This window comes from Akebia trifoliata, chromosome 12, assembly GCF_017979445.1.
Source record: "Akebia trifoliata isolate Shusen 1 chromosome 12, ASM1797944v1, whole genome shotgun sequence".
Taxonomy (NCBI): Eukaryota; Viridiplantae; Streptophyta; class Magnoliopsida; order Ranunculales; family Lardizabalaceae; genus Akebia; species Akebia trifoliata.
Window position 1 is genome coordinate 35721307 of NC_141386.1, and position 14963 is coordinate 35736269.

Consider the following 14963-nt stretch of genomic DNA (forward strand, 5'->3'; position numbering starts at 1 on the left):
TCCAAATTTAATGAATAAATATAACTAATGGAGTCGTTTTAAACGTATAGATAAGAGGTGAGCCATGAGTTCGTTGGCCGTTGTGTTGTAAAGGAGAAGGGGAGTTCAATACTTATCTAAGTACGAGAGTATAATATGTAATTTCTTTAATAATTTTGTCAAGTTAGAACAGTTCAGGGGGGTACTCGCTTTCGTGTACATTATTAGATTATAAATCAAATAAGAATATTGCTATCAATCGAGGGGGTGTAGCTCATATGGTAGAGCGCTCGCTTCGCATGCGAGAGGCACGGGGTTCGATTCCCCGCACCTCCAACTCTTTTTTATCGTTTCCATCTTCATTTGATGGTCCACAGTATTATATGAGAAAAGCAATTTCCTTATTAACTTTTAGGGATTTTAATATAAAATTTTTTTTAAAACATTTTTTAAAGTTCACAATTAAAATCTTATAGCATCAGATCATGTTTTTAGAGGCCACACTAAGGTTCGAATCTTATTAAGTTAGTAAGGCTAGTCTTACTCTATGTATAATTCCATGACTAACATGTTTCATGTCTCCAAAAGTAAAGAGGGACCCTTTAAAGCTAATAGGGTCTGGCCCAGCCCAAAATAATAATAAAATGAATCCGAACTATTTTCTTAGTTCAAGGCTAGTTATTGCAGGATGGGCTGGACCCCACCCTATTGAAACCCTTACACAGGTTTATAGATTAAGTTCTTAAAAGACGAAAATACATAAAAGAAAATTCAGGTACCAGAGGGTCCGCCTCTACAGGCCCATCCAGGTGGTGGTAGGCCACATGTACTGTGTATGTACTCAAAAGTTCATCATGTATATGTAGCAGGGACATGTTGAGTTTAGTCTCCACATTGCTCTGTCTCTCTTGGTATAAGTTCCTGGACCTCTCTACTCATTGCCAATTGGTTTTGAGTTGAACCCTCAAATTTATGGTATTAGAGCACGTCATCCAGTTCATATCTCCATGTGCTTTGGCCCATTTTGGCCTACATGTGTGGGGGTGTGTTAAGATTGCCTTATCTCTCTCCTTATAAACTCATGAGCCTCTCCACTCATTGCCAATTGGTTTTGAGTTAGACCCCAAAATTTATCAGATACCTATTGTGAGGTAGATATAGAGTAGGATTCAACTAAACAAAGTCCAAAGAGAAAAGCAATAGTGTCGAATTTCAGTTTGAGTTGGAACTAATTGTTTTATTTTTGCATTTTATATACATTTTTAGATCTATTGAGAGATTAAATCAACTAGAATTGTATAATTGTAAGATTATTTACGTATTTGAGTAACTTTCTTAATCTTTTATCATAGTCATACTAAACTGACTAAAAAAATAGACACTTGCTGACGTGGCAATGTGCATACAACTATAATTTTTTTTGCTCGAGATACACAAGATAAAATCAATGGTTTTGAGCACACTGCCACATCAGTGTCTTTTTTTGTGTCAGTTTAGTATTATTATTTACCAAATCTATTTCTTTTTTATATACTATTTTGGTGAAATATGGTGATTGTTTGAAACGAACTCAAATGAGAAGTTTAAAACTTTGGGATATTTATGAAAAAAGATCAACTTTTGACGAATTTACGATTCCGATTCACTGTTCATTTTAATTACCAAAACGTGAATGATAACGAATTCAAAGATTTTTAAAGTGACTATTTCACAGATTTAGAGTGGAAATAGTCACTTTAAACGTGCAAAATTGTCATTTTAAACCTGCGAAGTAGGCACTTTAAAATAATCAAATTCGTTATTGTTCTAAATTTATTTTAACGAAAACATGATCATTCAGGTTTTGGTAATTAAAATGAGCAGTTAGCCATAATGGTGAATAACTCTTTTTTCAACTCACGAAATGGTAATTCACCCTAAAAGTTTACTCTAAGTAATTTTTTCACTATTATTTAGATTATCAATAAAATTTTAGTTTTCTTTGAGGAGATTATTTTATCTTATTTTTCTTTTGTAGATTCAAGGTTGTCTTTTGAAATAAAAGACAATTTACTTTATCTAACATTTGCTAAGTTAATTTAATACATGAAAATAAGTTAATTAACTTACTTACATAAAGGACAAGATTCTGCTTTGCGTACTATACAATTAGAGAACCAATGTGTTTTAAATTCTTTGATATATTTTTTCAAACTGAGGAAAATAGTGGAATGAGTAGGATTGTACACCTGCAAATGATTGTGATTGTACACCAGACTATGAAAACATGCACTCTAGCCATTCCTTAAGGAGTTTTGCGGGTGTGCAAATATTTGCAAGTTACATGGATTGAGGCAATAAATAAAAATGAATGAAGTGTGAGATGATCTATCGCCGTGGAAATTGTTGGGCTTTTCTACGGTACGATTAAGATGAGAGAAAAAAACATAGTTTTCCGAGGGATCATTGGTAATTTTCTATGGATTGGTATATGTATTTTAGGGATCTATTTGTTACTTTCTCGACCATTCAACTCAAACATTGTTTGATTTTATAAGAACAACTCTAATTGAATCTAATTATGACCAACATGAAAATTTGGACACCTTTGCACGTGTAGTTCATCTTTGAAAAGGCCAACATATAGGTCCCAGGAAAGAACAACCTAATACACTTCGATCTAAATAATGGGTGGAGGTGACTTATCAGAGTTTAGTGCGTTGATAACAGGCCTGAAATACAACGATCATGGTCAGGGGCGGATTTACAGTGAGGGCAGTGGGGGCAATTGCCCCCACAAGAATTTCTAAAATCACTAGGGAGGTACTAATAATTTTTTAAAAAAATTTAACATTCTACTGCTTTGCCCCCACAGAAATTTTGAAAATTTTTCTATTTGTAATTTGCCCCCACAAATTTTTTTAACATTCTACTGCTTTGCCCCCATAGAAAATCAGAAAATTTTTCTATTTGTAATTTGCCCCCACGAGAACAATAACCTGGCTCCGCCCCTGATCATGGTGATACGTTGGGAACATGTCTTTTTCTAGGTCAATTTCACAAATCATGTAATCATATTTTTTTTTTCTTCTAAGGTGGGGTGGTCATGTAGAACATGTAGATATCTAATAATGCAAATGGATTTGGTCGAGAATTTACCTAGTGCATAAGAAAAAGTCCATATTTGACAGTCCAAGCCCATTGAATGTTTCATTATCGAATCCTTTTTTTTGACATTCTGAAACTGTCAAATTAATGGTGGATGGGATAAATTCAATGGTTTTGATCCTTCAAATTCGGGGAACATCAAAATTTCAGTGGTCATAGGTTGTCAAAATTCAATTTCTAAAATTCAAGCGCCTTGTTCCGTCAAATTTTCTAATTTTCACATAGTGGTGGTGGTGGTGGTGATAATTTTCTAAATTTCCTTTTCTGTTTAGCCAATATTAAGTTAAGTGTAAGGCAAGATTTTAGATAATGTTAATAACTTCGGATTTTTATAATTTGTTTTTCAAATATCTAGTACCAATTGCACTCCATCACTTAAATAAAAATCATCTGTACTCTCCACTAGTATTATTGCAGTCCAAGAACATTTCTTGAAAATTAGATGGAAACCAAGGCATTAAAATTTTTCAATTTTCCAAATCAACATGATCTACAAGTAGGGGATAAGAATTTGCAGGAGTTCCGACAAAATATGGATTCTTTATCTCAAGTATCATCATCAGACCTAACAAGTAGGGATATCAGATATGATGAAAACTTAAAAAAAAAAAGCCAAAACAATTATTATTGACATCGATTCTCACATTGTCGTGGTTGTATGTATGCGACCATAAATGCTTTCATCGAGATACATGTTTAAAGCATCTATGGTTATGTGTGCACCTCCACATCAACAATTTATTTAATAAGAAAAGCAAAATATATTTTGTACTCTCAAGAGCAACTCCAACACAATATCCATCCCTCAACTCTTCCCCTCCCTACCGTTGTTTTGGGTAGTGAGTCTAAAAATGGTGTTTCCAACCCAAGACCCATTTTTCACTAATTTTTGGGTCTTGACATCTTCAATATACTCTCACTCGATTATCCAATTTTTTTAGAGGGAAAAATTTTCAAGTAATTATGTTAAAAATAAGTAAATTTCAGAAAATTTTTAATTTTAATTAAATTAAATAATTTATGAATAGTACGATTAGAGAGCATACCTGCATATCACATGAATACCCATAATTGCAACCAACCATACCAAAAAAAAAAAAAAAAAATCATTTATGGGTAAGTGCACAGTTGGACTATTGGAGACCATTCTTCTAAAAACCATGACCGAAAGTGAGTCTGGTCAAATTGACTGACACTACTTGTAAGTTAGAATTTCAGATCTCGCAAGTCGAGCTTGTGTGTACTGTGTAGTAAGTGGGTCATATCTCGTCGTCAGATACGGTAACACCAGTCCAAAACTACTTCCAACTTCAAAATATATATATAACAAAATCGAAGACCACGGTTCGATCGCCAGATTATACCTCACATTCACATATACTGGTTGCGGTTGGTGTCTGTCTTTCTCGCTTTGGAGAGCAAGACAGCATCACGCATCCCTCTGTCTCCAATATCTCTGGATCTCCAGATCTGCTTTGAGTTTTTCTTCTCTGAGTTGGGAAGAGAGAAGAGAAAAAAAAAATGGAGAATTTGATCTCTTTGGTTAACAAGTTGCAGAGGGCTTGTACTGCACTTGGTGATCATGGAGAAGAGAGCGCTTTACCGACTTTATGGGATTCGTTGCCGGCGATAGCTGTGGTCGGAGGACAGGTATCTCTCTATCTCGTTCTGAATTTTTTTTTTGATGGATCTGGTCTGTCGATTCTAAAATTTTATGGATCTGAGGCTTCTGAGCTTGTTTTTGGTTTATAAATTGAACTTGTCAAATTTGTACCGAAATTTTCTATTTTTGTGTGTGTTTGGATTGGTCTTGCATGAGATCTTTGTAATTTGGTTGGATTTGATTGTGTTTAATGTGTTTTCCCCCAATTTTGGTGATCGTTATCAATGTCCGTATAACTAATCTGTCAGTTTTACATGATTCTTCGTTTGTGGTATAAGTGAGTTGATTTTATTGCATCATCTTGGATCTAGATACGCTGTTCTCAGATAACGATTTCAGACCAAATTTTTATCAGATTCTCACTAAATTTATAGGTTCATTTTTGTGCAAATTCTTGATTGTATGCTTTTTTTTTTTTTTTTTATAAATGTCAAATCTGGAATTTGGTGAATAATTGTGCTGTTTTGATCTTTCTGGATCTATAATATGAGGAGCTTTTCATGTTCTCCGTCATTCCAGTGTTGTCAGTTCACCATATTCAAAAAGTTCTTCATTTTACCAATTTTCGGCCAATTCTGAAAAAATTTCACAGGAAATTGGGTGTGTACTTTAGAAGATGATTGCTAGGGTTCAGAGAGGTGTTTTATTTTATCTAGATCCATTTAATGGTAATTCATGATATGTTTGAAAGTTTAGAACCAATGAGCAGTGCTTTAAAAAATCTATAGTCCTATATGAAATACAAAATCCAAGTCACCTCGACCGCCTTGTATGTATCCTTTGTTTTTCTCCTTATGAATGAATTTATACTTATCAAAAACAAAATACAAAATCCAAGTCTCAGAGGTTGACATAATTCCCTTTCAGTTTTTTGGATTGTTTAATGTCCAGAAGATACTTTGCAGTATGTTGAGATATTTAAGTTTTTAGTAACATGAAGATTAATAATCATCAACCATATTCCAAGGTCTTTGCCACTGGTCTCACAAGGACTTTGTAAAATGAAGTGGTTGTGAATGAGGAAGTTTGGTATTGATGGTTATGTTCCATGGTTCTTTTTTCTATTTTATAGGTCTCAGTCTATCTTAGTAACCAAAATACAAAATGAAAATCTTGACAATTTTTTTTTTCTAGTCTAATTTCTTTCAACATTCGTGCCCCATTAAATCCTTGCTCAAACATTTGTTTGTTTCTCTCATATGATGTTTTGTAGAGCTCTGGGAAGTCTTCAGTGTTGGAGAGCATTGTAGGAAAGGATTTCTTGCCTCGTGGATCTGGTACTCTATGGAATTAATACATCTGTGCAATCAGTCCCCACCCCCGGGGTTCATTGTCATGTATATCCTTCAAATATTATGGGAGTGATGCGAACAAAATGTGTGCAGGAATTGTTACTCGGCGTCCACTTGTCCTACAGCTTCAAAAGATCGATGAGGGAAGAGAGTATGCAGAGTTCCTACACCTTCCAAGAAAGAGGTTCACTGATTTTGGTAACTATTTTTTGGCAACACATTGATGTGAACAATTTCAATTCATCATGTTGCTCATTCGATGTTTTTATTTTCTAATAATGCCAACATCTGATAATTTGTTGTTCGATCTTTTATGCTAATGATTATTAAATATAACTTTCCTTTCTACATTGATCATTTATCTTTATCTTTTTTTGGTGGCCCCTAAGGGGGGATTTGAACTCAAGACCTCCACTTCCCAAGGCGTGGTCTTGGGTCTCTTGGCCATCTCACCAACCCTTATATCTTAGTTTCCCTATTTGATCTTGTTACCTATTTATCTAATTTAGTTCTCTTTGTATGTGCTTCATTTTTTATCTGTATCATTGTCTCACAGTCACTAGTTTGTTGCCTCTTCTCACAATTTCTATTTTTGTAGCTGCTGTGAGAAGGGAGATATCTGATGAGACTGATCGAGAGACGGGTCGCAGCAAACAAATCTCCAGTGTTCCTATTCATCTCAGTATCTATTCTCCTAATGGTGAGATAAAGACATGGTTCCATGTGATTAGCGATCCCATTATTCTTCACTTAAATTAGGAAATGCATACTCTTATTGAACAGTATAATTTGATCAAATCCTGAATTTGTTCTTTCTATGCATTGCATGAGTGACTTGGCAAGTTTTTGGAGCATCCTAAAAAAGCATGATTGGTGTAGGTCACTTCTGACTTAGGTGGTGTTTGTTTGCGCTATTTTTCAGCGCTTATTGCTGAAAAAAAAAAATTCAGCACTTTTTGTCAAAATAGCGTGTTTGTTTACTCCATATTTTCAGTGCTTATTGCTGAAAATAAATGAAAAAAATTCTGTACTATTTTAATGCTGAAAAAAAGTGCTGAAGCAGTAAGCACTTTTCTTTTTTCGGCATAGACAAGTATACCCTTCATTTTTTGGGCATGGACAAGTATACCCTTATACTTAAAGGATATTACTTCTTATATCCTATGGATAAATATATAAACACCCCACAGATTAATAAACCCACACCATGGCCAAATTGTTTTGTCTTATATGGGTTAAAAGTTTTGAAATGAGTTGATTTTTGGTGAGGATGATCTCTACAATGAGGAGATCATACTCATAAAAAATCAGCCCATCACAAAACTTCTAACCCCATCAAAACAAGTTCAAGAACCATAAATCGTCCTTTTTTTTTTTTTTGAAAACTAGTTTTGACGTGGTTAGAAGTTTCGAAATGGGATGATTTTTGGTGAGTATGATCTCTAGACCATATAGATCATCCTCACCAAAAGTTGGTTCATTCTAAAAACTTTAACCCATATAAGACAAAAAAAAAATGGCTATGGTGTGGGTTGCCCTTATTAATTTGCGGGGTGCTTTTATAATTACACATCCTTTATTCCTATAAAAAATTATTCATCCCAAATTAAGTTCTTTCAATGTTGATTTCAAATTTTAGTGACTTGTATGACATTATTGTTTTTTATTTGAAATTTGTGGGCTTTTATAAATAAAAATTATTATTTATAAATTGAAATTTTGAATATTACTTATTACTTAAAAATGAATTGTATTTTAATTTTATAAGAAATAATATATTTTATTGTATTTAATAAGAAATAGGCATTTGAAACATGCAAACAATGTATAATATGATTGTAAGGGTAAAAAAGACAAATTTACCAATTTCAGCAATGTGTAACAAACATGATTCTACATCTAAACAAACAACTTTTTCAGCACTTAATGCTATTCAGCACTTATTTTTCTCAGTTTAACAAACAGCACCTTAGCATATCTCTAGGAACTGTAAGATTTTCATTGGCAACACCGCTTACTTCAAGTTGTAATAATGTCCATCTCATTATGAATCTTGTACTTGTGTTTCCAGTGCCACTCTGGACTCATAATTATTGAATGCTGTTAGCCATATATGAGCTTGTTTTCCTCCTAAGATCAGTTGTGCTGCGTCCTCATTTTTTGGAATGTTTGGGTTGTCGTTGAGTCATCAATGCACTTGTTGCTTTTGTGGGAATCTGGGAATATTTTGAGATACATCTGAACTGAGCTTCTGCTTGGAGTGTCACTGCCCCATCTCAAATTTCATCGTGATTTATATGCTGAGACACACTTCTGTGATGGAAAAATAGTTATCCACTGTTAGATCCACACACACTGTTTGTTTTACATTGAATTTGAAGTTTGAACTGCTAATAATATTTTATATGTGCTTAACTCTTGGAAACAAGGTTGGAGTTATTTTCTTCACACCTAGGCTAGTATTTTCTTTTGTGGTTCTGACTGTTTAGTTTTATGATGATGGTTTGAATCTTGGCAGTTGTAAACTTGACGATGATTGATCTTCCTGGACTTACAAAAGTAGCTGTTGGTAAGTTGTATGTTTTTCATTGGTTTGGATGTCAAGCAGCACTTTTACTTTTTATTTTATATTGGATTTGTGCTCGTTTCTTCTACATGATTCTGACTTATTGACTGGGACATTATAGAGGGTCAACCTGACAGCATTGTGCAGGACATTGAGAACATGGTTCGTTCCTATATTGAAAAGGTAATTTCTTTTACAGGATTCTGAACTTTATATGGAATACATTTGACTTTGTGAGTCGTGCAACTCCCTACCAAGATATGCATTCATTCTATGTATGTTCTTATGCCATGTGCTGTGAGTGTGGAGCTGCTAAACCATAGGTTTTCTCGGTATCATGTTTTTTATCAGATACATCATTGAATTTCCAAAGATGTCCTCTTACAAATAAATCAATGAAAAATATTCCTTTCAAGCTTGTATATTATAATGCTTTTATATACAGAATTTGTGATATCTATATTTTTGGGAATGAGAGTCTTTGAACTCTAGATAATCTGTTTTCTATGCTTGTGGCCTCTCTTCTGCTACACATCATGTCGTTATTTTTGTGTGTCAGCCATGTGATTTTCTTACCTTAATGCATGTCTAAGAAGGCGGAGTTCTGGATCAGTGCTACATGAGTTCATACAATTATACTAGTGGTCTTTGCTTTTTCTTTTTCTCTTTCTCAATTGTAACATGAGCATATGCAAGACAAATGAAATTGAGAATGGATCATTCCTTTACTTATTTAAATTACTGATAAAATATCTATATTTAACTTTCCTTTACTTTGCAGCCCAATTGTATTATTCTAGCAATTTCACCTGCCAATCAAGATCTCGCAACCTCTGATGCAATCAAGATCTCTCGTGAAGTAGATCCTAAAGGTAAGCATTTGTAAGTTTGGCCTTCTGTTCCAAACCATGATTGTTATTCCACCTCATTGTTTTGTCGTAAGCGCGGCCGCATTCAGACTCAAAAATAGTGTCTTCTATTTGTATTTGAATATGTTAAAAAACATTCATTAGTTCCTACACCTTATCCTAGTTAGTGGGCTTGGCAGCATGAGTCATGATCTATTTTTCCCTTTAACTAGAACCATGAACCATATCTTCAGTTGAGGCACGTTCCTTTAAATATTTTCTTACCACCTTCATTGTCATACCATATATTCAGTTGAGGAATGTTCCTTTCAATATTTTCTTAACATCTTTATTGTCATAAGAAAACTCTTGCAACTTCAGAATTATTGAGAGAATTTTTTTTGTAATGTAACCATAGGTGGGTTCTGACCTTTAAATACCACTTCTATTTCTGATTTTCCTTTGATTTAAATTTTTCAGGAGAGAGGACATTTGGAGTCTTGACAAAGATTGACCTTATGGACAAGGGTACCGACGCAGTTGATGTAAGTTGCTTACTACTTTCTCAAGTAATACAGCACATGGTGATTTAGAGATTCTTGTTATTTTGTTTTCAGAGAATTTTCATTTCTTGTTGGATTCAAAATTTATAGAGGAAAATCATGAAAAAATTACTTTCAAACGTTGAAACATTTAGCTTTGCTGGCAGGACTGTATTTTGACTTTCATTATTTGGTTTCTTTAGATATTGGAAGGAAAATCATATAGGCTACAATTCCCATGGATTGGTGTTGTTAATCGCTCCCAAGCTGATATTAACAAGAGCGTTGACATGATTGCGGCCCGGCGAAGAGAGCGGGAGTATTTTGCGAATAGCCCAGAGTACAAGCATCTTTCTCACAGGATGGGGTCTGAGCATCTAGGAAAGATGCTTTCCAAGGTAACATCAATTTACTATGTTACCTATGCAGTTTATTATTGGATGGAGAAGACTAAGAGTATGCATACTTATAATGTTTATTTTAATTTTTACACCTTAACTGAAAAAATTACAAACTTATGTTGGCTTTTATTTTTTTTAGCTTGAATATAACGGTTGCTTTTGCAGCACTTGGAAACCGTCATCAAGTCTCGAATCCCAGGCATCCAGTCACTTGTTAATAAAAGTATTGCTGAAATAGAATCGGAACTGAGCCGTTTCGGGAGGCCTATTGCTGCTGATGCTGGAGTAAGTGTTGTTTAAAGATGTTTATTTGCTATGCAATACTTTCTAAGGCCTCTCTGTTGCATAATTTTTCTTTCATTTTCCTTGATTAGTATTTTTTTTTCCTTTCCTTTGCTGACTTGGATTTCCTTTTGTTGGATTTTCCTTTTCTTCACAACTCAGAAAATTCTACTCCATTCAGAATATCATTCTTCTCTTGCATAGAAAATAAATCCCAGAGACCACGACCTATAACTATCTTCCAATGACTGTGCATAGTAGTTATACTTAAAAACTACAACCCATATGGGGCTTTTTTTCTTTTTGTTATTTTTAGTAATTTATGTTCACATGCAGACACTTGATACTTGGTCTAAATTCCTTTAATTTTGGGAAGGGTTTCTGAAGTTTTGCTCAATACATGCAGGGAAAGTTATACATGATTATGGAGATTAGTCGTGTTTTCGATCAAATATACAAAGAACATCTTGACGGCGTGTACGTATCCTATTTGGCTATCTTTTTTCACAACGATTTACTTTCCCTCATAGCATAGTTTGGTTCATATGTATAACTTCAGTTTTAATGTTACTTTACTGTTCATTCATATCCAGACGCTCGGGTGGTGATAAAATCTACAACGTTTTCGATAATCAACTTCCTGCTGCTTTAAAAAGGTTGCAATTTGACAAGCAGCTTGCAATGGAGAATGTTAGAAAGATAATTACTCAAGCAGATGGTTACCAGCCACACTTGATAGCTCCTGAACAAGGGTATCGCCGTCTCATTGAATCTTCTTTAGTTACTATCAAAGGTCCTGCAGAGGCAGCTGTTGATGCGGTATGCACTACTAGTAGTAAAATTATTTAACTGGTCTACTGGACTGAATGCTTTCTTAGTTTTTATGATCCCTTGACCAATGTTATTATTTTTCTTTTAGTTCATCTTACCTGTGTTTATGTGTTTTGCGTGTGCGAGAGAGAGAGAGAGAGAGAGAGAGAAAATTAGTGGGTGGTATGATGGGTTGGTTTCTCTCTTTGGAACTAGCATGTCTTCAAAACTATTGCATCAACAACATATTTGGTTTCCAGTCCAAATAAATGTCTTTGACTTAGTCCTATAAGTTTGATAACATCCATCAAACAGTTTAAAGGTTTCCTGTTCTTCTGGGGTTTCATTCTCGGGCCCTTAACTGCTTAATCTAACTATATTTTGTATCCTTTTCCCATCATTGAAATATAGGAGACCCTATCTGAACTTTTTTTAGCTTATGCTGCTAAATGCTACCAAAGGTTCCAAATTCCAGCATTCCTATTGTAGATAGTGTTATTTCATCTAGCAGTTTGTTTGGCTTTCTATTTCTTTCCTTGCATTCGTCAAATTTAATCCCTCTTTTCCTATTCTCCACAAAGTCTCTCCATATTTATTCTTTTTTTTACTCTGTTTTAAAGTTGTCCACCAAAGTTTCTTTCTAGCATTCTGTATATCATCACAGAAAGAGAATCATTGGTAATTGTAGGATACATCTTGATGTTATTTTTCCTGAATTACTCTCCTTCTTTCCTTTTCTTTTTTTAGCATAGAGTGTGATTCTATGTTTATATTGGGCCTATTCATGTTCCAAGTTTTAGAATAGGTTAATGAAACTTTTAAATTTCACATGTACTCCAAAACCAGCTACTAGGCTTATTGTTCTTAAAATTTTGTTTGTCATGATTCCAGATTCATTCTATATTGAAAGAGCTGGTGCACAAGGCTGTGAGTGAAACCATGGTAAGTTCCTTTCTGTGCAAAATGCCCAAACTTAATATAAACAGGAATACTAGAAAAAAAGTTGCTGATTGAGGACATTGCATCATGTAAAGAAAAATGAAAACATAATTTATTAATTCCAAAATAGTGTTTGAACCACTCGACTTGCAGATCTTAAATGGTGTTTGTTCGGGAAATAGTGTCAGAAATTTATTACTTTTTTGCCTTCAGCATACAGCAGCATGTATGACATTACATACATGTTAAATCCATATACCTTCTCCATTGTGTTTTTTTTTTTTCTCTCTAGCCTATCTTGCTCACTCCAAAGTTCCTGAACTGTGAAGTGTTTTATCACCGTGTTGTCTACAGGAGCTAAAACAGTATCCCACTCTCAGAGTGGAGGTTGGTAATGCTGCCTGTGATTCATTGGACAGAATGAGGGATGAAAGCAAGAAAGCAACTCTAAAACTAGTTGACATGGAGTGTAGTTATCTGACTGTTGATTTCTTTAGGAAGCTTCCTCAAGATATTGAGAAGGGTGGAAACCCAGCACATTCAATTTTTGATAGATATAATGATTCATATCTCAGGCGAATAGGTAAGTAAATACCTACACTATTACACTGGATCAGGTATTTATGCAACTCTCCATTCTGTGTTTAAATCAAGGTTTGGAAACTTTTTTTTGTATTGTTAAGGTAAGGCTTGAAAAACTTGTGACTTTTGATTGACACTCTCGACTATGAATTACCTCCTGTGACAACTTCACTGAGTCTGATTCAATTTTAATTACTGGGCCTTGTCATGAATTTTTATTGGCAATGTCCATTTACGTTGAGTCACTGTATCTTGTGAATGTTTTTAAACTTTGCAGACTCAGCATTGTCTAAACCTATAGCTAAATCCCTTGACTTTTAGTTATACTAGCCGGGATGGCCTTAATGTACATGGTCCAATATTATCACCTTATACTAGGCACGATTCTTTCAGTTCTACTTTGATTTTGTACTAAGCTTGGGTTTTCTCTTTTTTTTTTTTTCTTTAAACAAACAGGAACAACTGTCTTATCTTATGTCAATATGGTCTGTGGGAACCTACGGAACTCCATTCCTAAGTCCATTGTTCATTGTCAAGTCCGTGAAGCCAAACGTTCCCTACTTGATCATTTCTTTGCCGACTTGGGTAAAAAGGAGGTGACTACGGATGCCTTTTTCTCTAATATTTGTGTACCTTATGGCTGTTCTCCTTTGATGTTATCTGATTTATTGCATTTTTCTAGTTGCCCAAAACAATGCCATAGCTGGATTGACTATGATCATATGATATTTATTTCTTGGCTAGAGGATCACCTATGTGTGTCCATTGTTTGGTGCGTGGTCACCATATGGGAATTCCTGTTCCGCATTTTTAACAAACATTCCAAAGTTTTGTTCTTCCTTTAATATAATTAACAGAATTATGCCAACTGACTGTTGAAAACTCTGCTTGCAGCCTAAGCAGTTGGCCTCATTGTTGGATGAGGATCCTGCAATCATGGAGCGTCGGGCCGCTCTTGCAAAGAGGCTGGAGTTATACAGAAGTGCACAGGCAGAGATTGATGCTGTTGCCTGGTCTAAATAGGGAGCGGCTCTATTCTTTCTTTATTTTTTTGTACTCGGAGTACGGGGAGGTGGGAGCATGATTCTTTCATTTGTGGCATTTGGCTGCGCATATTAGGGGTATCCATACTATCCCACATTCAACATATACTGGTGTATGGTGATGAGGAGCTCCTTTTGGATGATTAGGGAGTGTTTGGTTGCATATGTTTCAATTTGTGTGCGACTTTGTTTCAACAGATCAGCAATAGGGATTCCTGAGCACCTTGGCATACGTTAGTCACCATTATGTAACTCCCACCGAGACTTGTTTTCACTTGAACTTCTATTACGTGATAATTTCTTACGACACAAATAGAAACTTGTTACCAAAAGCAGTGATGATCTTACATTCAATTTGATTTGGAGTTACATTCTTCGTTACCATGTCAGAAAATCCACTGTTTGACAAACCAAACTGTAGGTCATTCGAAATCAAAATCAAAATCAACTCAATTGTAACATCTTTATCGTTAGTTTGACTACTTAACAACACTAAGTAATAAAAACGACCGATAGAATTGGCTGGGAACATTGGAATTGGAATAAGAGAACTCTTGGCCTGAACACGTGCCATCACAATATTACAAACACTCTGCAAGGGGCAAGATATCTTACATGCAGAATTGGCACTTTTCAAACTCATGGGATGGTTAACAAGTTCGATTAAACAGGCATTATATATGATGATGATGATGATTATTATTAGGGTCAGTATCCAGTGACTCTTGACGAATGACTCATGAAAAAAACACATGATCCCAACCGTTTAAAAACAAAATCCAACTGTTGAGATATATCATAGAGATAGGTATCTTCAAGATGTGTGTTATTGAGATATGCATACATCTTGGCAGTTGGGTTTTGTGTAT

The 14963-nt window shown here is 34.7% G+C and overlaps 1 protein-coding gene and 1 non-coding gene across 2 annotated transcripts; both read left to right on the forward strand.

The window, feature by feature from the left end:
* Positions 1–242: 242 nt before the first annotated feature.
* On the forward strand, positions 243–315 carry TRNAA-CGC (transfer RNA alanine (anticodon CGC)). The gene has a single exon. It is a non-coding gene; the product is annotated as a tRNA-Ala (tRNA).
* A 4090-nt stretch (positions 316–4405) lies between these two features.
* Positions 4406–14467, forward strand: LOC147389931 (dynamin-related protein 5A-like). The gene is made up of 16 exons (XM_086417671.1): positions 4406–4776; positions 6003–6066; positions 6175–6279; positions 6680–6781; positions 8600–8650; positions 8769–8830; positions 9429–9519; positions 9976–10040; positions 10241–10435; positions 10604–10723; positions 11127–11197; positions 11314–11539; positions 12422–12472; positions 12824–13052; positions 13508–13647; positions 13946–14467. Exons 1-16 carry the CDS (start codon positions 4648–4650, stop codon positions 14072–14074), a joined length of 1830 nt encoding a protein of 609 aa, XP_086273797.1. The 5' UTR covers positions 4406–4647; the 3' UTR covers positions 14075–14467.
* Positions 14468–14963: the final 496 nt, after the last annotated feature.